General features: G+C 40.6%; 5 protein-coding genes across 6 annotated transcripts; 1 reads left to right on the top strand and 4 right to left on the bottom strand.

The window, feature by feature from the left end:
- Positions 1-1,217: 1,217 nt before the first annotated feature.
- LOC114448491 (sperm acrosome membrane-associated protein 4-like) lies at positions 1,218-1,709 on the top strand. The gene is made up of 2 exons (XM_028425465.1): positions 1,218-1,356; positions 1,445-1,709. Exons 1-2 carry the CDS (start codon positions 1,218-1,220, stop codon positions 1,669-1,671), a joined length of 366 nt encoding a protein of 121 aa, XP_028281266.1. The 3' UTR covers positions 1,672-1,709.
- Positions 1,710-2,154: 445 nt separating this feature from the next.
- On the bottom strand, positions 2,155-8,749 carry msh5 (mutS homolog 5). The gene is given in 25 exon segments (XM_028425462.1): positions 2,155-2,275; positions 2,368-2,441; positions 2,516-2,653; positions 2,859-3,005; positions 3,865-3,939; positions 4,158-4,307; positions 4,443-4,569; positions 4,650-4,768; positions 5,063-5,130; positions 5,264-5,351; positions 5,453-5,533; positions 5,655-5,764; positions 5,842-5,914; positions 6,049-6,177; positions 6,260-6,318; positions 6,401-6,588; positions 6,867-6,912; positions 6,994-7,076; positions 7,181-7,216; positions 7,554-7,663; positions 7,809-7,930; positions 8,037-8,090; positions 8,276-8,356; positions 8,460-8,583; positions 8,657-8,749. Coding segments are annotated over 25 exon segments (2,496 nt in total).
- Positions 8,750-9,701: 952 nt separating this feature from the next.
- Positions 9,702-11,568, bottom strand: LOC114448369 (SPRY domain-containing SOCS box protein 4). The gene is made up of 3 exons (XM_028425288.1): positions 11,257-11,568; positions 9,995-10,766; positions 9,702-9,913 (listed from the first exon to the last, which is right to left on the bottom strand). Exons 2-3 carry the CDS (start codon positions 10,731-10,733, stop codon positions 9,702-9,704), a joined length of 951 nt encoding a protein of 316 aa, XP_028281089.1. The 5' UTR covers positions 10,734-10,766; positions 11,257-11,568.
- A 643-nt stretch (positions 11,569-12,211) lies between these two features.
- On the bottom strand, positions 12,212-20,344 carry LOC114448368 (uncharacterized). The gene is made up of 11 exons (XM_028425287.1): positions 20,247-20,344; positions 19,886-20,149; positions 19,516-19,797; positions 19,292-19,402; positions 19,144-19,166; positions 17,003-17,103; positions 15,029-15,090; positions 14,587-14,847; positions 13,982-14,263; positions 13,787-13,897; positions 12,212-12,995 (listed from the first exon to the last, which is right to left on the bottom strand). The coding sequence occupies exons 1-11, from the start codon at positions 20,305-20,307 to the stop codon at positions 12,925-12,927; spliced, it is 1,629 nt and encodes a 542-aa protein (XP_028281088.1). The 5' UTR covers positions 20,308-20,344; the 3' UTR covers positions 12,212-12,924.
- Positions 15,209-17,592, bottom strand: LOC114448012 (RLA class II histocompatibility antigen, DP alpha-1 chain-like). 2 transcript variants are annotated; one of them, XM_028424617.1, is made up of 5 exons: positions 17,448-17,592; positions 17,003-17,081; positions 16,650-16,910; positions 16,282-16,563; positions 15,209-15,943 (listed from the first exon to the last, which is right to left on the bottom strand). In XM_028424617.1, the coding sequence occupies exons 2-5, from the start codon at positions 17,055-17,057 to the stop codon at positions 15,831-15,833; spliced, it is 711 nt and encodes a 236-aa protein (XP_028280418.1). In that variant the 5' UTR covers positions 17,058-17,081; positions 17,448-17,592; the 3' UTR covers positions 15,209-15,830. The 2 variants fall into 2 exon arrangements, with proteins under 2 accessions (XP_028280418.1, XP_028280417.1); XM_028424616.1 differs by lacking the exon at positions 17,448-17,592 and having other exon boundaries at positions 17,003-17,436.
- Positions 20,345-20,587: the final 243 nt, after the last annotated feature.

The raw sequence follows: 20,587 nt of genomic DNA, 5'->3' as shown, positions 1-20,587 counted from the left end.
AACTGAAAGCAACACCAAACTAACACCATAATCAATTGGGCTGCTAGTTAATTTTAATTATTGATGACTCTTGATTACTCTCTAGATAATTAATTTAATCAATTAGAATTATAAATATATTTTTTTTTTTTTGGGGGGGGGGGGTTAAATGTTTTTATGTAGATTTGACTTAATAAATATTTCAATTCAGAGACATTTAACACCACACAGCACTATATTGAATCCTTTAAATCATCAGAAATTTGGTTGAACACCTCACACAAACACCATTGTTTTATAAAGAAAGATTTCGTTACATTGCATTAGACAAGGAGAACCGTATAAACAGGTGAATAAGTAGGTAGGTTTAAACTATGAGGTTATGTAAAGGTAAGTGTGTTCTTTCCTCACAATGAACGCACCTCACCATTCTTTTGTCTGCTTATTCACTGGAGCAAGCACTAGCTAACAAGATGAGAGGGGATAAGGACTGTGAGTCCCGCTGAAACGTATCTTATGGCTCTGAGGAAGAGATAAGTCCCTTTTAAAGCAGTACTGAAGCCAACCATTTGGCAAATAGATGGCTCTTAGTAACATCCTATACTACCTGCAAGCTGTTTTCTTCTTTACATAGGGCATCTCTATAGTAGTAGTTAATACAAAGTCCTCTTTGGTGGAAAGTGCAAGTGTAATCCAACCGGGAAGACATAACTAAGGCTCCCCCTCCTTCGATTATGCTCTCCTGCAAACATTTTCTATTATTTCCAGTATCTTACTGGTTAAAAAAACACAGAGCTGCTCTAAGATTTGGAGCGCCCCCTGAGTAACACACTCAAAGAAACAAATTCCAGCCTGCTGCTGTATAAACAAAACATTTCTGGGATGCTCAAGCGCTTGGCAGAATGTTGGTCATGAGTGTGGCTTAGTGTCCTCCAACACTTCACACATCCAGCACCCCCTGAAGAAATGTGTTCAACAGACCATTACATAAAGGCCTCACAATCTGACTCATAAAACATTTTCATTCAGTTTATACTTTGCTGTAATTTAGCCTTTAATATTGTGTTGTTTGTTCATCTGTCATCTGTCAAATTGTCTTAGCTGACAAGTTCCCAGTCTCTTGTCTCTTGATACACAACTTCTGATCTCTGAGCCAGTAAAGGTTCACTATGTCAAACTTAATGTTTCTATGATCGTCTTTGGGTTTAGGTGAGGAAGAGGAGCAGCTGGAGCAGCTCATGGAGTCGGTAGGATTTGAAGAACAAGAGGAGTATCTGCAGTGTTTCCGTTGTGACCTGGGCTTCTGGGATGCCTGCTACACAACTGAAACCAACTGCAGCCTGGGGGAGCGATGTTACACAGGCAGAGGAAAGGCAGGTATGTTGGTTAGGGAACAACACAGAGTGTGAGGGTCTTCCGTCTGAATTTACAGTCTGTGTATCATACTAAACCTTGTCTCCTTTAGCTGATTCTCTGGACGTGAAGACACTGGGTTGTGTAAAGGCAGAGGAGTGTGGAGTGGAGACCACAGTGGAGCTCTTTTCTAATCAAACCATCTTTGTCATGACCAAACACTGCTGCGACACTTCCTTCTGCAACTCAGCACACAAACTTCCCATCTACACATTTTGGTATATTGCTGCAGTGTTCTTAACTACCTGGCACGTCACTGAGGACTCAGCTGGATCATAATAAACAAGCATTACTTTATAGTTTATAAAAAAAAAAAAGACTGAGCGAAGTGATGCTTAACAGACTTCCACCATATGGTGAGGAAAAAATCCCAGCTCTACAGAATTTGACAAATGAAGACAAACAAACAAACAAATGAAGAGAGACACTAGGTAATTAGGGGCAAAATATATTAATTTATTCAAAACATTTCTATTTTATTTTACACAAAAAAATGTGATTACACAAAATAATCTTTTTGTTTCTAGTCTTTATAATATTCTATTCTTTTGCTACTTTTTGCAACATATGGATGATAATAAATGTTTCCATAACTGTAACAGTGTTCTTGTTATGTATTCTGTATACCTACTACTATATACCCTCTCTGCAGGCAAACCTCATAAAAGCCTGCTTTCTCCTCAAACGCACCCAGAACATTCAGGAAGGAGGGAACAAACTGACCATGGTGGTGTAGAAGCCTGTCTGCAGCAGCAGCCCAGCTCAGCTGTGTTTCAGCAACTCTCCAGCAGAGGGCAGGAGCTCATCTTTCATGAAACCGTGCAGATCCAAATCTTTGTCATCCAGATTAAGACTCAGGAACCTGTCCACTATGGCTGTGTACCTGCCAGACACACGCACACACAAACATCTCACACCCTGCTCATTATTGTGGGCTTCTTTCTTGCCCGTCTGTGCAGTTACAGTTCAACAAACCTCTTTTCCTGCTCGTCCGATGATGCTTTGTCAGGACGCTTGATGGGCCTTCCTGTCCTGTACAATTCAGACACCTCAACAAGCACAAAAACACAGTTAGTCATCAGTCTGTGAGCATGCCTCTCTGTGTATTAGTGTGTGTGTTTACCTCCACTCCTCTCTGTACAAGGCAAGTTGGCAGGCCTGCCAGAGTAGCGATGTTGGCAGCATAGCTGGACTGACAGATCCCTTCCTTTAGTTGGTACAGAAACACCAACTCATCTCCATCCACTGCTGTCTCTAGAGTCTAACACACACATACATACAGATACACAAACGCTTAGTCATACTTATGAAATGAAGCAAAACAAATCTGAAGTGGAGTCTTGTTATATAACTGGTCAGTTGGACGTTTCTGCTGTTAACATTATTCCATAGTTTACTGTCATCAAACCTTGTTGAACATGAACACATGTGTTTATATTTTATCACTGAGTATGCTCAATCAGTACCAGAAGAGACAGCAGGCTAGAGGATGGAAGCAGGCCCAGCTGCAGCACACTGTGGAAGTTGGTGGCCAACAGGACATGAGGAACATCCACCAGGGTCTTACTGAGCCAATAAGAGATCGATGCAGCGAGCAAAGACAGCCCATCCACCTACAGAAAAACAGGCAAGGATGAAGCTACTAATGGCCAAAGTTTCCAGTCTTCTTCCAAGTTAAGCTCTTTACATGATAGCCTGACATAGAGTAAACCAATTATCTTTAAGAGCTTCTAGTCTGTAAATAAAAGGGTTTATCCACCAGATGCCCTCCTTTCACTTTGATTGGCTTAAGCACAACTACTACTACTACTACAGCTTGTGATAGACTGGTAATAGACATGCCACATACTCAATATTGAGGCATCATGCTGATTAAACATACAGCATTCATTTAAGCTGAAAAAGTATCTTCCACACACACATAACATCAAACATCAAACATGTCCAAAGTGCAAGTACGATATTTAAATAAACTCCTTTGCTGAAACCAATGTTCCTCTTTAGATAAATATAATTGCTTTGGACCTTTCCCGTCCCTCTCCAGAGTAACCTGACAGACTGAGATAGATGAAACTCTGGGAATTTACCTCTCCTCCGCCCAGTTATCTAAACTGTACATATATATATATATATATATATATATATATATATATACACCGGTATGTTATTTATCAGACATGGTTTCATATATATAACAGCTATTACAGTCACTCACTTAATGTGGCTGTAATAGTCCCATAAATTGCTTGTAAGCTGCACATACAGACTCTTCTGTATCTCTCTAAACAGCTGCTGCTATTTTCTTGCTAATAGGTGACACATGTTGGGCTGATCTCAGGGTCTGTTTGTGCTGCAGCTTTAAACTGAACAATATTGGTTGGAACTGGTTTCAGGTGCTTCACATTAATGACACAATGTGACCTTGTTATGTAAAAACATTTACATGTAATTCACAAAGTGTGTTCCTCTTACTGTGTTAGTTCCTTTTCCAAATTCATCGATGAGGACTAATGAGTTGCCAGTACTGCTGTTAAGAGCCTGGGCCATCTGGAGAATAGAGACACAACCCATTATACTAGATGCTGTTGTTTTATTGTTATGTGAGGGTTGTAGGCAGTAGTTAGTTCATTAAAAAAAACCTTGACAGTTGGGGAGTGGGAGTGGAGCTATAGGACAGCAGTGTTGGAAGTTCATATATTTTATTTTCACACTCACACACACACAAAACTTGTGTGCTTAAAGGTGTATGAGTGTGTGTGACATGCCTGGTTGAGGTCTATCAAAAAGGTGCTGAGGCCCACAGACACAGACTCTCTGCTTTGTATACGGGTGTAGATCCCGTCCACCAGACCGATCTCTGCTTCCTTTGCTGGCACATCTGAGCCAATCAGAGCCATGAACACAATCAAGCCAACCTGTCAAAATCAACACAAAATTTGAAATATCATGTCGGAACAAACAGGTGGTGGAAGGGAAACTGCCAATACATATAAAACCAGAATGAGTTTATTATTGCGCCTGTGATCGAAATACTTGTAGTCAGAGGCTACCTGTTTGAGGTAAATGCTCTTGCCAGATGAGTTGGGGCCTGTGATGATCTTGACTCTGCCCCCTGACTCTAAACTCTGAAAGGAGTTGGGCACAAACACAGGAGAGCACAGCTCCAACAGAGGGTGTCTGGAAAACAAAACATTAAATATACAAATGTACAACTTCATTATGCAATGATCATTTTCATCTAGCATGTGAGAGCCTACCGGCCCTGTGTGACTGTTATCTTCCTGTGGCTGGCTAGCTTGGGTGAAGTGTAGCTGTACTCTTGGGAGGCAATACTCAAAGCCATCAGACAGTCCAGCTCAGCTATAAGATCCAGAACCTGATCACCACACACAGCAAACACACTTAATATCTTGCAATGGTGGCCTGATGAGATGGGAACTATATATATATATATCTCAGAATTGTATATATATGATATCACAGCAGTTTAGAAATTGTCACGGGATCAGGACCTGTTGCATAATGAAAATGAACATCCTACAAAAACAAGTTAATCACAACTAACCCCCACCTACACACATTACAGGCACTGATGCGTGTGAGCATATTAACTGAGTGGGAGTCATTTTTACACACTGAAACCAGTCAGTGCCAAGTGATGAACACCAACCTTATAAAGACAAGCGCTCCTCTCGAGGATCGTGTTCTGCAACTGTGTCATCACTGCTATCTCCATGTCTGAAAAACCGGACATGCACTGTATCATCAGCAAAGTGTCTTAGGAATCACACTGAATGAATGTCAGGAACAATACCAGGAGAACACCTGTCAGATGACAGTTTTATGGGGGAAAGAAGAATAAATAGAACACCTCTAATGTCACAGTGAAGGTCCCCTAGGAGGCTGTCTAGCTCTCTGGTTCTCTGGCTGCGATAGTGCAGTCGGTCCTCTGATAGAAACTAGCCCACATAAACACAACAGCAGGAATAGAAACACAGAGATAATGCAGACCACAACACCATATAAGCAATGTTCCCCTCAGACAGCATCATAAACACACCATGAAATCAAGCCCCTCTATCTCAAAATCCTCTTTTTCCACCATGCTAGGCAGCCGAGGCACAGAGAGCAGGAATCCAATCTGTAACGAGAGGTATACACTGATGTATGACAGCAGATTTCTGTATGGTTTTACTATCTCATGCATTAAACCAAGCAGCTCATATATTGATGCCAGTAGCTGTTTAGAGTAAAAATGAAACCAGAGGGATGTAGATGACGCAGCAGGAGGGGATTCGGGCATCCAGGTGTTCAAGCTCTCTTCTGGCAACATTTGTCAGGAAGTCAGACAGCCCCATCATCCTCCTCTTCTCTGACAAAGGAAGACTGTAATTATGAGATCAACCAGCATAAAGGTCACATGGCCTCAGAACTTAAACATGCACTTACTCTCATCAATAGCAGGGTCCACATTCGGTTTGATAGTGAAGCGGTTCTCTGCTAAGCTAGATTCAAAATCAACCTACAGGTATCGGAGCAGAGATATTGTCAAACCTAGGTCATCACAAGTACTGTGTGCAGTGAAAAACACCAGAGAAGCTCTCTAACTGTGGGTGACATAACTGTGCTGTGGACAACTTAACCAGAGGAACTCACAACTCGGCTGATAAGGGAGGCGATGTAGTGGAGGTCATCAGAAAACCCTTCACTGATATCATGGAACAGCTGAATGGATTGAGGCAGCTGCCGCACTGTGTCTCTAATACACACTGCACTGTAGACCGTCTGATAAACACACACAGACACACCGTTTTGTCAAAAATCACAAAATATGTACTTAATACCAACACTATACCGAAGTGCCAACCTTGTAGAGACCCTGCCAGTCAGTCACTTTGGTGTGAGACAGAGACATACGGCGCAGAAGAGTCTACCAGTGACAGACAACACACAGATGTAAACTGGCTTTAGGTGAATGACATGATAATGGTGTTCAGGTGACGAATGGTTCCGCTTATATGGAAGAAATGTTAAAAAATAATAGGCAGTCATGTTACTGGTATGTCTCTGAGGTTCCGTAAGGAGGACTGCAGGGTGTTGAGAGCATCTGAATTTCGAGGTGATGTGAAGAAACGTATCGCTTCCTGCCTTCTGTGTATCACTGCCAGGTCCTGCGTGGGACGCAGAAACCACTGACTGAAAGAAGAGAGGATGCCACTTATTATCATCATGTTATCATTGGTCACAGTGCCATAAAAAGAATATGTGTTATATCAGAACAGATGGGACATATTCGTTGTTTTCATATATTCAATCAGCTGCATATAAACCTTGTGAATAAAACATTTTTTCCCTGACAAAACTGTGCTGTGCCTAATAATAATGATTACACCCATGTCATTCTAATGTTTATTTTTATTAAATGAAGCCATTATTGTAAAAAAAAGGGGGGGGGGGTCAAATTTGTTGCTCACCGTAGCAGTTTGGAACCAAACTTGCACTTACAGCGATTCAGTATCCCTGTGATACACAAAAGAACAAGCATGTTATGGTAAGCACTATAAGAGAGAACAATACTGGACTACTTACTGAGTTGCATACCATAAAGACTGAGTCCCTCCTTTTCACCTGACTGCAGTTTATACACCGACGGGTGGAGCTCAGATTTGAAAATCTGCAATACACTAAAATAATATAAAGAAAGCCAGAGGTCACCGTCAGCCATTATACGATATAGTATGTTGTACAGAGAGCTTGCCTATATAGGAAACTCAGCTGGAAGACATACCTGTAAGTGTCTCTGTCTATGTGCACCACACCTTTACTATAACGAGATAAAACAATGACCACTTTAGAGAAGCAAGACTTTTCATTCATGAAAACTTCTGAATCAATTTATGCAGGTTTGGTTTGCTGGTAGACACACAATATGTACACTATATTATAAAAACACAGTGCCATGAATGCATCCCAGTGTGGCATATCTGGCAGACCAAAAACCAGTGTGGCTAAATACAGATCATTCAAAATTCATTTCTAATTAAATTCCTCAGTCAAGGTCCACATTGTGGAAAATGTGTAATCACAGTCTTGTGTGTATTTGTGTGTGTGTGTGTGTGTGTGTGTGTGTGTGTGCGCGTCTCTACATTCATGCGTCTCACAGTGTGTAGGCGTGAAACTGTAGGATTGGAACTCCAACACTGCTGTCTTCCAGCTCCACTCCCACTCTCCTCCTGTCCAGACATTTTAGCAGAGCACCCACTGCCCTCAGCTAACCAATGGATGCACACACACACCCACACACACACACACCCACACACACACATTCAAATACAAGAAAATGATGGACAGTTCGTGATCAGCTCCTGCAGCGCCATTGACTGTCAGACATGATGATATGCAGACAGCTGACTCACCATCAGGGGCGAGTCAAAGCAGATACAGGAGGAGAGGTAGCACAGTTTGTCTTGTTCTGCAATGCCAGCAGGGAGGAAGGGTAGATGGGCAGAAAGTAGCCTCTGCTTAACAACCTCCAGACCTGCAACATTCAAAATAAATGGAAGCAAAATTAAGCGCTGTTTGAGGGAAAATCCTACAACATGTTGTGTAGAGATTAATATATAATGGATGTGTTTTTTTTTTACCAAAGTCCACATTTGGATAAGTGACAACCTCTGGTTTGTAGCGTGGATCTGAACCTGGGACACAATAAAGTCCAGTTTAGAAAAAAAAGTGAGTCCTCTGCCTTATCACACAAACTGACTACAGTGTCAAACATCCTTAATCTCATTTCATTTCCTTGACCCAGAAACTACTTGTCCCAAACATCATCTAAACAAACCTGTCTAGGATTTTCTTTTTCATTTTATTCTACTGGACTCACCCAGTTGCTGCAGGTAGCGAGTCATGCAGTTCTCCTGCTTTGCACTAGTAATTATGACACGGGGACTAACTTCCTGAATGACTGAACAATAGAAAAAAGAAAAATGGTGTAAGTGAATGTAAGGCTTGTTTATGGTCAGTATAATTTTAGGTCACTGAAATTTTAGGTCAGGTGTATTGTTTACCTCTGGCCAGCAGGTGGAGATCGTAGTTATCAGAAGTGTCCGCCATGTAGTGTAATGATGAATTTCCACTGTCATAAAAACAGAGGCCCACCTGCCCATGCTGAACCAAAACACTCAGTAAAACCTATAAAAAGAGACAAGACGGTGCATTTGACATATCAACTACTCTGCCAGTGAGTGTGACCATCTGAACTTACTGCAGGCGAGTCTTCCTCCTCTTCGTCATCACCATTAAGGCCAGTTTCACCAAAAATTCCTTCTCCTGTGAGATTTTCCAGAGCAGCTGCCATGACGATTCACGTTAAGAAGGACCAGTCGTATTGAGGTAATTCAGTGCTCATTTGTAGTTGTAGTTCTCGCCTCGTAGTCCAGTATCCACACTCTTTTAGCTCTGTTATGGTCTCCGGGGTTTTCAGAGGCCTCTCAGGGACGGGGCTCATACAATAAGCTATAAAAGCAGTTTAGCAAAACAGCGAAGTTGCAAAGACATAGGTAAACCAAGCCAAAGCCTGCCAAAAGGTGGCAGCAAAAGCATACATTATTATTCCTTAAAGTTCTGTCACTACACACTGACTTCGACTTGATATCTGATTCGCTGAATATTGTATAGTTGCTAAAATTAGCTAGCTAATGTTAGGTGAATCGATGTAAGCTAGTTAGGCTAGCTCCGTTTAGCCAAAGAACTACACTTCTGCTAACAGTTAGCCAACATATACCTACATGATTTGCTGAGCCTTTCTGTGGTTAAACTCGAATTTATAGGAGAAGGCTGATAAATTATTAAGCATTAGCTTAGCTTATTTTCCTGAAACTTGATTTAAGGTGCGCCACTATGTAAGAGCTCCTTCTGTTGTCATGACGACTAGACAGGCTGTAAAAAAAAAAAAAAAAAACCCTGATAAACAGATTTTATAAGTATAATATTTAATACCTTACTAAAAGTTGTGACAATATTTTTTAATTATAGTGAAAAAACATAATAATAACTTTGACCTGTTGAACATTTGCTTTGTTTGAAAAGAGATTCACGGTACATCAGACGTCAGCAAAATATCAACAGACATAACTTTGAAATTACAGTTAATTGTTACACAAGGAGTCAACAGTGCTCACAATTTTTTCAAATTCCTTCTTGGTTCATTGTCAGTGTTTACATATGACATATGAAATTATAAATTATAATAAATAAGATGAACAATAAATACACCTCTTGGTGATAATAACATTTATATTGACATGATTTCATATTAAAGGAAATGCATTGTAAGTCCTTGCAGTGCAGTGATTGGTAAATGTATCCCTATTGTGTGTGTGTGTGTGCATATGAAAATTAGAGACTAGGTAGCACTGGAGGAAAGGAGGCAGGGGTAATTTGTCCTTTTGATCCTGCCTTTGCTGTCCTAAAGACTGATGAATTGACAGTCCACATAAAGACATGAGGGCCGGGGGATCGCCTGAGAACAAAAGAGAAACAAGAAGTTTTAGTCATAGTTTGATAATTTTTTTACTTTTGTTGGTAAACATATGATACTCACGGGTGGTGCCATTCAGGTACCGTAGTCCTATGCTGGCTCCTCCTCTCACACTGCTCACAGCTGAGAACAGCTCCACCCCACATGGGAGGTCCTTAAAAGCAACACCTAGGTAGATGCCCTCAACAACATACCCAAGAGTTCCTGCATCGGCATCCAGGACCAGCAGGACCTGCTCAGGAATAAGAAGAGGTGTTTCTGCTGCCTTTGTGGATGGTGCAGTGGATGGCTGCAGCCCAGCATCATCAGAGTAACACCTCCTCCTCCTCCTCCTGGGGTATGGCCCCAGAATTCGTCCATCATGCCAGAGCTGATTGGTCGTGAGCTCCCATCCCCAGGACTGTGAGTCTCCACCCACCAGCACATTGTACCCTGAGGTCTGCAGAGGACAGTCTTTTCTTGAAACACCTATCACAGCATGACTCCCTCTGTGTGTGGGACTCCACATCACCTCCCAGATATGAAGCCCACTCTTAACCCCAACCTCCGCCCTCACTCCATCGCTGCTGAGCTCAGCGGGTGAGCGTGTCACTTCCTGTTTGCAGGGTGACAACTGGAAGTGCGGAGAGCGGTGGACTGAGCTCCAGTGTGAGCGACTGTCGACTGGAGAAACGGAAGAGGAGTTCAGAGTGACTGCAAGACGAGAAGAGGTTGGGACAGCCAGCTGATGGAAAGCTGATGAAGAGAAAGGAGGGTTGTTTGTTGATCTGCTGTACAGCAAAAGTGACAGTAAGAGACCCATCGGTTCAACTGGCTGAGTGTGGTCAGAGAGGAACTGTAGATAAAAACAAAACACAAGGATGATCAGTTCAACGACAGAAAGTCTGATTTATATTAATTTTATGTTGATTTTGTCACTTTAAAATGAAACATTGGCCCAAAATGACCACTGACTATTTTGATATTACACATGATATTAAAACCACAAAATGCACAGGACAGTGTTAGTATTGCAAATATCATGCAGCACCACTATACATCAGCAAGCAGTGTATTATTGGTTCTCTGTTGGCAATGAAATGAAAAAGTTTGACAATATAATAAAGTGTAATCATTAGTATTGGTTAGTATTGATGCAGTGGAAGAAAATGAAGGTGTTGAATTTTATTCTTAAAGTTTAAAACATTGCTATGATTAATTGTCTTTAATTTCCAGTAGAATAAATTAAGGTAAATAAAAGTGGAGGTGGATTTACCTGCTGGAGTTAGTCAACAAAAACACTTCCTTTGTATAAAGTTGATATAAATCAGATCTCTCAGTCTTACCAGTTGGTTTGGATCCTTCTCTCTGGTCGTTCTCGGCGGACTCTGTCCAGACTGGCTCTGTTTAAATGAGTCTTATCAAGCGTCTCCTGAGTCTTATCGCTGCTCGGTAACGTAAGCGTCACGATACGGGCATGATTTTTGGGACGACCTCCGGGACGGGAACAGCACAGTCCATCACTGCAGTCTGACGCCATTCAGACCCACGGACACAAGGACGACAGACCCGTGACGTGTTTGTAAACAAATAGAGAGAAATCAAAATTTAAACAGCTGTGATCACGTATGGTTCCGTTTCACTCCCATCACCGGGTTTGTTTTCATCGCGTCCTGTAGTGAATGTAAACATAAATGGCGAAACATAAGAACAGAAGCAAACTCGGACTTTTGACCAATAAGAAGATAAAAATGAAATAAAACCCAAAACGACTCATTATTTCAGACTGCGCAGGCGCAGTCGGAGCATGGTCCATGTGTTTTTACGCCCTGGGCGCTGTCGTACAGATAAAGGTGAAGCGCGAAGTCCGATCTTTGTAAAGAGGGATGTGATTTAAAGAAGGAAAGTGTGGTGATGTCTGGGCTGAAGCGTTCGTCATTACTTTTGATTAATGCAAATATATTTATTTAATGTTCATTCTGTTTACAAAGTAGGCTACTGTGGTAAACTAAATCTACAACTGCTAAGAAATCCTAAAAAACGGTTCAATGTTAATTTAAAAATATTTTAAATTTGTGTTCTTTATAAAAAATATTATTGTATATTTAACAATCTATTCGTAGCAGTAGCATCCCAGCCCATGCCTGTAAGACAGCACGGAGGGCTACTCCACAGACAGAGGGAGAGGGGAGAGCAGAGAGGAAAGTCGGTCATATGACACATATTTAGTGTAATGAAAAAATAAAAACGATTCAGTTTTTCAGATCTACATTTTTATTGTTAGAGAAGGCTGAGCTAAATACATGTTTCAAATGTGGGGAGAATGAGGATCTATGAGGACACATATTGTCTTATCGCTTTATGAATGAGTAGGATGTGGGCTTCCACAGCTTTCTGCGTGCTGTAAAGTGCTACAGTTCCTCCCCCTCTGTGTTCCCAGTGAATTTTCCCTCTGTTGAGCATCTTTTTCCAGCTGCACAGCTCAGTCATACAGTTGAGTGCAGTCAGTGAAGCTGACATGAGTGGAACACAAATCTTTTTCTTTTTTTTTAGCCAGAATAATGATATTGTCTGACTTTAACCTTCATTTGTATTTAACTTACTTAAGAAAATAAAAGTGGCAGCAGACAGAGGAACGGTTAAAAAAGAAGTCAACATAACCTGGGTCATGCCGAATGTGTGTTCAGGATAAGTTCATCAGCAGATAAACAGCACTATTACAGTAAGCTGGTGTGTATCTGTAGCTTTACATACTGTACAGTCATTATCTACTTATTTTATCAAACATTATTTTATCATATTTGATAACTTCATTTTAACAGTGCACTAACAACATGCTTCTTTTATGATGTAGCCTTTTTTACAATACATTTCCAAGAGCAAACAAAATTAAGGCAGAAGCAAACAACTATGATCTAAATATTAAATATTACAACACAAGTGTCTTTATACAGTAAATATGCCGCCTGTTGACCTGTGTGTGAGAACTTTTATTTACTCCCTTTGTTTTGATTTTAGTCAGATGATTCTCCTTCAGGTGCTTGGCTTGTTTTGTAAGTGTAACTTGTTGGCACCAACATCCGGCCTGGAATTAAAGCAAAAAGAAGAGCAGAGTCACACACTGTTAATATTTAGGTCATTATGATTTGGTGTGATAAAAAGCTGTGGAAATCGTGACCGATAGTATTGACCTTGACTCTGTGATAGAAAGTTTAACGAAGCATCACGTTTTCCGTCAGTAGTGCCTTGACATTGTAATACAGACATCTTTCTCCTTCATGCTGTTAGATTATCCCATTGACCTCAGTCCGTCCATCTGTTGGTCAGTCTGTGCTTACGTATATAAATTTCACTATGACCTCACAAAATATGTATTTGGCAATAATTGAAGAATGATTTTTCGAATGATGAGAAAACTAGCTAGTTAAAAAGGTCACCATGATATGACCTTTGTATGTTGCATTACATTTAATTCTGTAACAATACACACACTACAGGATGTAGTCAATCAGCATTACATGTTAATAGATTATGCAGTGTTTTTAATGACAATGATATAATGAATGATGAACTAATTTAATTAGACACAAAAAGAGTTCTTTGCTGGAAGTCTGATCTTTTAGGGCGTTTCAGTGGAAATTTCCTTTTGGAAACATGAAATATACGACTTCCCCTGAATTCCCCTGTACATTCCTATGGCTGTAAAATCAGTCAAGGAAAACATTTTTGATAAATTCCATCTTAAAGTTCCCTTTAAGTTAACAAATGTGTCTTATATAGACACATAGATACAAAAACTAAGAAGTAGTTGCACATTTTTGACTCTCAGCCCTCTACTCCCTCACCCCATGGGGTTAATGTTGGCCTATATCTCACCTGTAGGTTTCTTCAGGTAGAAGATCAGCCCAATGAGGAAAATAACCAGACCAAGCAGCAGACCTGCTGCTCCAACAGCAATCTTATTCTTCTCTGACTCTGTAATTGGCTCTAAAAGGACACACACTAGATTTACAATGTTGTTTACTTTATGTCCTCATGGATGGAGGACTCTTTTCTTTGTCGCTCTCTTACCCCAGTCATAAAGCATGGGTTTCCTGAGGCTGGCATGCTCCACCCTACAGGTGATTTTCTCACCAGGTGTGGGCATGAATTCCAGAAAAGAGTGAACCTGGTAGAACCAGTTCCCATTGGACAGCTCCTCAGTGGATGTCACCCCAAACGTCTCCTCTTTCCCATCCCTCAGCCACGTCAGTTTGATTTGTTTGGGATAGAAGTCATACGCGCTGCAGGAGAGCATGCCTGGATGTTTTCCATCTGCTGCTTTAACCGACCTCAGCTTTATAGAGGGCTCAACTAAAAAAACAAAGACATTTGCCATAAAGGTTTAAGCTTTTGGTTACATGATGTTGACTGGTGCAAATTAAACCATAATAGCTGCTAATGTGCTCTTCCTGTTCATTGAAGCTGTCATAATCTTCATTTTTTTAAATACTAGATCACAAATACTTAAAATAGTAACAACGATAGTGAGTTTCTTTTCTCTCTCTCAGTATCACAGCAACAACACCTGTTTAAAAACCACCCTAGTCATGTGCTTTTCATTCTTTGTTATCCTCTTACTTTCTCACGTCATGTAGGCATGATCAAAGTTTTTAAACTGTTAGCAGTCAAATCACCTGTGTGTACAGGCAGATTATACGCTAGAGCCACATAGGTTCTGCATTTTGCTTCATTCTTTTTTTCTTGTTTCAGAAAATGTTGGCTCCTGTTGAGTTCATCTGTAATTTCCTTTGCTTTTTCCGTGTATCCAACAAACTTTCCCGAGGTGGAGTTGTACTCCCCCAGAAGCACCTTGTTCATGTAGATTTGCTCCAGATAAACAACATCATGTGTGGACGTAAGCTGGCAACGGCACAAACCGTAACCAAAGTGCGCACCTGTAATGTAAAATCAACAAGTATTAGATGATTAACAGGTTATTAACCCTTTCCACACATCAGAATCTAAAGTTTAGAAACTGTTTGCATGCAGGAATCCAAATCCTTGGCTGTATACACTCTGTCTATCATGACTGTGACACAAATGCATGATGAGAGCTGCTTTTTTAGTGTTACTTACGTGTTCCAGGAAAGAACAGCAGCAGCAACGGTGCCAGTGACAAGAAGCTCTTAGTACTCATGCTGACAAATTACTGAAGAGAAATAAAGAAGGCAACAGTCGGGTAGCCAGAACATGAGGAAGTAAAACCAAAAGTGGGTGTGTTTGCAGGCATTCACATGAGAATGTCAGACTCCATTGTTACCTTCAGTATCTTTCAATGTTTTATTCGAGAACTGGTGCAGGCATTTAACTAACATTGTTTTAATGTAAATTACAGCTATATTGGAGTAAAGCACATTAATATTTTGACTAGGTATGTTACAGAGAGTAATGCATATATTGAACATTAGAGCTTAAAAAACATTTCCCAGCTGCTCCTTACATAGTTAATACAAAATAAACAACTACAGAATTATTTCACAATGTAACAGTTAAATACCCAAGAGCTTCTTACATGTTAAGGTTTGAATAAACATCAAGCAGGCGAACAGAAACCCCAGCAGGAACTCTTATTAATAAAATAATAGCTTAACATAAAAATGACTTCTTAATAAATACTGACACTGCAGATGCTTCTCGTGTCTTTAAAGTTAAAGTTAATATGACATGTGCCTGGTACCTGGTGATGCACACACACCTGTCATAGGAAGTTTTGATGTGTTACAGCTTGTGCACTCTACATTTGATTATTAAATCAGGCAGGAATTATCAATGCCACTCCCATAGCTCATGGATTTCCCAAAACACACACTGAAATTATTCTGTGTTTCTTATTCCACTGATCTTCATGATGGTTTTGTAGACCAATGAATTATGTTTTCTAGAGTCGTTTAACAAACAGAAATGTCCCCACTGCAACTCCCAGTAAGCCCAGACTCAGGCCCACTCCACAGAAAACATCTGGTCCACTGTTTTGATGAATGAAGTCAAGTTCTGTAAAGGAGCATAAATCATTTTAAATCCAATATTTTGTTGTTGTTAGGTACAATATGTAAGATTTTTAGTAAATATATCATCTTGGGGTCAGTTATATGTCAGAGCATGCCACTGTGTAGTTCCAGTACGAATATCACCAGAGGGAATAAGAAATAAATGTAGTGTCTAAACTAATAAATCTACCAGTGACTGAGTGTATTTGTAATGTCTATGCTGCAGCAGTGTCTGTCGAGCACACCCCGATGTTCATGTGCCAGCCCCAATTCAGAGGGACATGCTACACCTTATTTTTCTAAACATATTGCACCTTTAAAGATGATATATAAAATAATCACCCCAGATTCTTGTCAACGGTCGCTCCAGCGCTTCATGCTCCACAGTGCAGCTGTAAATGTCACCTTCACTTGGTGTGAAGGTCAGGGTTGAGAACTGGTGGAAGGTTTGGTCACTATTGGGACGGTATTGACTAAATGACACCCCCTCTGACACTGGAAGGCCATTTTTGGTCCAGCTGACTTTGATAAAGGGTGGGAAGAAATGATTGACAAAGCAGACGAGGCTGTTTTGAACTCCCGGCTCAACTTCTTCTACCGGATACATGATGCTGTCAGGAGGGTCTAAACACAGTCAGAAACATAGATTTTAGCAGTCACACCAGTGTTGAAGTTAACAGAGCATACATATTCATACAAATAACGGTTACCTCTCACTTCTGTCGGGTGTTCGGTCTCTATGTAGAATACCAGAAGTCCTTCGCACGCTCTCCTGCCTTTCATAGCGTTTCTATATACATTCAAAGGTCCAAACACTTGAGTGGGGTCGGTTACAAATAATTTCGGCACGGTGTATTCAACTGTATTTCTTTCAAAATCCACGTGCATAATTTCTTCATCATCAAGTTCGAACATCACCTGAATTGTGCCATTGTCAGAGCAGCCCACAAAATAGTCAATTTCATGGGCGACTGAAAAACATGATTAAAAAGGAAGAAGGAAAATTATCCATGCAATGTTAAAGTCAAAATCTGTGTCACTAAACAACAAAAGTCATTCTTACTTTGTGAAGCACTGATGCTGTGGAGCATCAGGAGAATGAGAGCAGAGCACCTCATGTTCCAGCAGCAGGTCGTCGAATACTGAACAAACGAAACCATAAATCTGTTCCAGCAACAACCATGTGACAAAAATGTGTACAAAACGATCTAACTAGACAAAAAAAATAACAATGGGCTTGTGGTTTATCAGAAACTCTGCACCGTCAAAAACAAAAGTAAGCTCAGAGACCTCTTTGTTGCATGAGCCTGATGGTATCTGTGGTCTAACCTGTCTTGCAGGAGAGCAGTATTTAGCTGCATTGTTATTTCATTTCGGTCTGTGTTCTCATTTAGCAGTGTCAAGTATGAGCACAAAGAATGTCGCTTCATCACATTCATTGCAGCGTGTTCTGAAGCAAACAATTTGATTAACCTATCAATAATTATAATAATGAATTCAGTGCTCACATGACAAGGGCCTGTAGCGGGTCCTCCTCTGGTTTAAAATGTAATAGTTATATAGAAGTTGCCTAAGTCCCCAAAGCGGAAGTGACTGCTGCTATAAATCGTGTGGTGACCGCAGCTGTCATTCAGGGATTAAAAGTTCAGTGTGGAGTTTCCATGTTACGAGAAACAGTTCCTTCCACTGTTACTCAACACAATGCACTGTTGACCTCTAAGAGCATTTATGTCCTCAAAAATATTTACAAAGGCAGATATTTATAATGCTCATAGCTTCTTCTTCTGTGCCTTTGTTAACACATGACTGTCCCTAGTTGCTGCTAGTGTTGCTGCCTGTTGAGAGGTGCCGTTTTATGACTGCAGGATTTCATTTCTCTCAAAGCGATACTGTGTGGTTTTAAAATAATGCTTATAAAGTCATTTTGATGACAACTTAACACACATATCAGTGTGAATGGCCCTTCCTCCATAGCCTGAGTGTATCTGCACCGCCTGCACCACACAGAGAACTACACATGACCTGCTTCCCATCATACGTCAGACATGCAATATTCCATGAGAGGATGTCATGCCATCGAAGACACAAGAAACTAACTAAGAACCCAGACATGAGTGTATAGGATCTGATTATTGAAAGGGGATTTAAGACTCAAGGCAATGTGACAAACTGTTTGCCTCAATGTCGTTTACTCTTGAGCCTGTTTGATGTTGGACTGTGTTGGTGAAGATGGCCGCTACAGTTTATGTTTGTAAGCCAAGTGATTGGAGGGATGGAGAGGTCTAGCTGGTATACAATCCTACAACATATTCTGCCGTATCTGTGGACATTGTTGTTTTCAAGAAGATTCCTTTGGATTAGCATGTCATTAAATACACATGTATTATGCTGGAATGACTCCTACTGCAAAAAGGTGCAAAAATGTTGAAGGAAACTCAACAGTGTTGCTTTAAAGCCCTTTGGAAAACTTTGGACAAAGTACTGGGAGTTGGTAATTTCGTTCACTTTGAATCAGGTTGTTTACACAGTCTGAAAGGGATTAAGTTCCAAATGAAGAAGTATGTGTGCTTTTATCCCAGTATTTACAAATATCAGCAGCAGTTACATTCTGCATACTCAAATTTTAAATAAATCTTTCCACATTTTCTGGCTTTCTAAAAGCTGTTATAATAGATTTCTGGCAACTTAAGAAGGATAGAAAAGCTGAATTGCTTAAAAAAGGAAAGAAAGGCACCATCCTGGCAAAAAGCCAGCCAACATGTTTGTCTTTTTTTAGCACGCTTTATTTGTAATAAAATTCTCAAAACATCGTAATAAGTATTAAAATGTCTGTAAGGTGTACTGTAGAACACTTTAATATAGATACACACAGCAGAGTCTGGGGCTTTGTCTCACTGAGCTCAGACCAGCCTTAAAAGGAGTGCGAAAATGATCGGCCAATATTATACCATAACATCTACAAATGGAAACCGTACTGCATTACACTTTGGGTTTATTATAGTCATATATAATGAATATACAGTTTTAGACATTTATATAAGAGCTCGCAGATGTTTCCATTCAGCCCGTATCACCTTCTCACTGATTTCCCACAGGCCTGTTTGACCTAAAGTGTGTCGTCCTACAGAACAGATTGATTATTGAGTCACATAAATGTTTAAACAAAGTGAGGCAAAAAAAATCTTATTAAATCCAAGTACATACCTCAGTTGGAACCGCTACTCGGACTGCAGGAAAAATAAAACAATACGACTTGCTCAGAAACAATTTTGTAAAAGAATCTTGTTTATAAGTGGCAATCATGAAGAATTTAGATGTTGATTTTGGTGTTTAATCAAAATGAATTGCTCACCAGCGGAATTCATTTTGTAATAAATCACTCCAGCAACTACAAACACCAGGCCCAGCAGCACCCCTGCTGTCCCAACTGCGATCTTTTCCACTCCCCAGTCATGTACTGGCACTGAAAACACAACATTAATGTTTATTTCCATTAGTGTGTGTGCAGGAATCTAAACTCGTTATCAGTAATCGGAGTTTACAGACACTTAATTAAACTCATCCACCCTGCCTCACCCCAGTCATACAGCTTGGGCCTCATGAGGCTGGCGTGCTCCACCCTGCAGGAAATCTTCTCTCCAGGTGTGGGTGTAAACTCCAAATAAGAGTGGACCTGATGGAGCCAGTTCCCATCGGACACCTCATCAGTGGACGTCACATCTGATGTTGTCTCCCTTCCGTCCCTCAGCCAGGTCACTCGGATTTGTTTGGGATAAAAGTTGTATACACTGCAGACGAGGACTCTTGGGTGTTTGCTGCCCTCTGACTTAATTGACCTCAGAACTACATAGGGTTCAACTAAAAGGAAACACAACCACAGCACAAAGATTGCTCAAAATGATCGACTTCAGCTGTAAGAGTTTCTGTTGTGCTGTGTGACAATCACCTGGAGTCATGAGACCGCGTCCCAGAGGAATGTTTTTTTTGCAGAGGTTCGTTAGCCATGCCCTGTGGTCCAAAAACGTCTTCATTTCATTGAGATCATCAGCAAGTCTTATTGTTCTTTCTGTGTAGCCAACTATTTTCCCCACAGTGCTGTTGTACTGCATCAGCAGCTTCTTGTTAAAGTTGTACTGCTCCAAATACACAGCATCACGGCCATCATAAAAACTAGTTATACAGTGCATCTGCACATACCCATAAAGAGCTCCTAAAAAAGTAAATGCCAAAGTTGGTCAGTGTGGTTACTAAATATATGTAGCGTTTATTTAATAATGTCATCAACTTTAACACAAAATGTTACTCACCTTCTGCTGAACGTGCTAGAAGCATCACGAGGAGAAGCAACGAGCTGTGAGCAGGAGACATGTTGTCAGGTAACAGATCTGACTGAACCTCACCTGAACAAATCCGGTTGTTCTGTATTAAGATGAGGAAGTTAGCAGATCTATAAACACATTTTTTTCCAATGTAGGTGTGGCACATGTGTTTTGTTGTTGTCATCTTGGGAAAGACGTCAGGTGATTTTTTTTTCTTTGGGGGGGGGGGGGGGGGGGGGGGGGGGTTGAAGAGTTTTTGATGTGCTGTCTCAAGCAGTCAGCATAGTTGGCTCATGTTGTAATCATGTTATTTTACAGAGACATTTGAA

This window comes from Parambassis ranga, chromosome 16, assembly GCF_900634625.1.
Source record: "Parambassis ranga chromosome 16, fParRan2.1, whole genome shotgun sequence".
Lineage (NCBI taxonomy): Eukaryota > Metazoa > Chordata > Actinopteri > Ambassidae > Parambassis > Parambassis ranga.
Note: the sequence above shows the minus strand (reverse complement) of the source record. Positions and strands in the feature narration are given on the sequence as shown.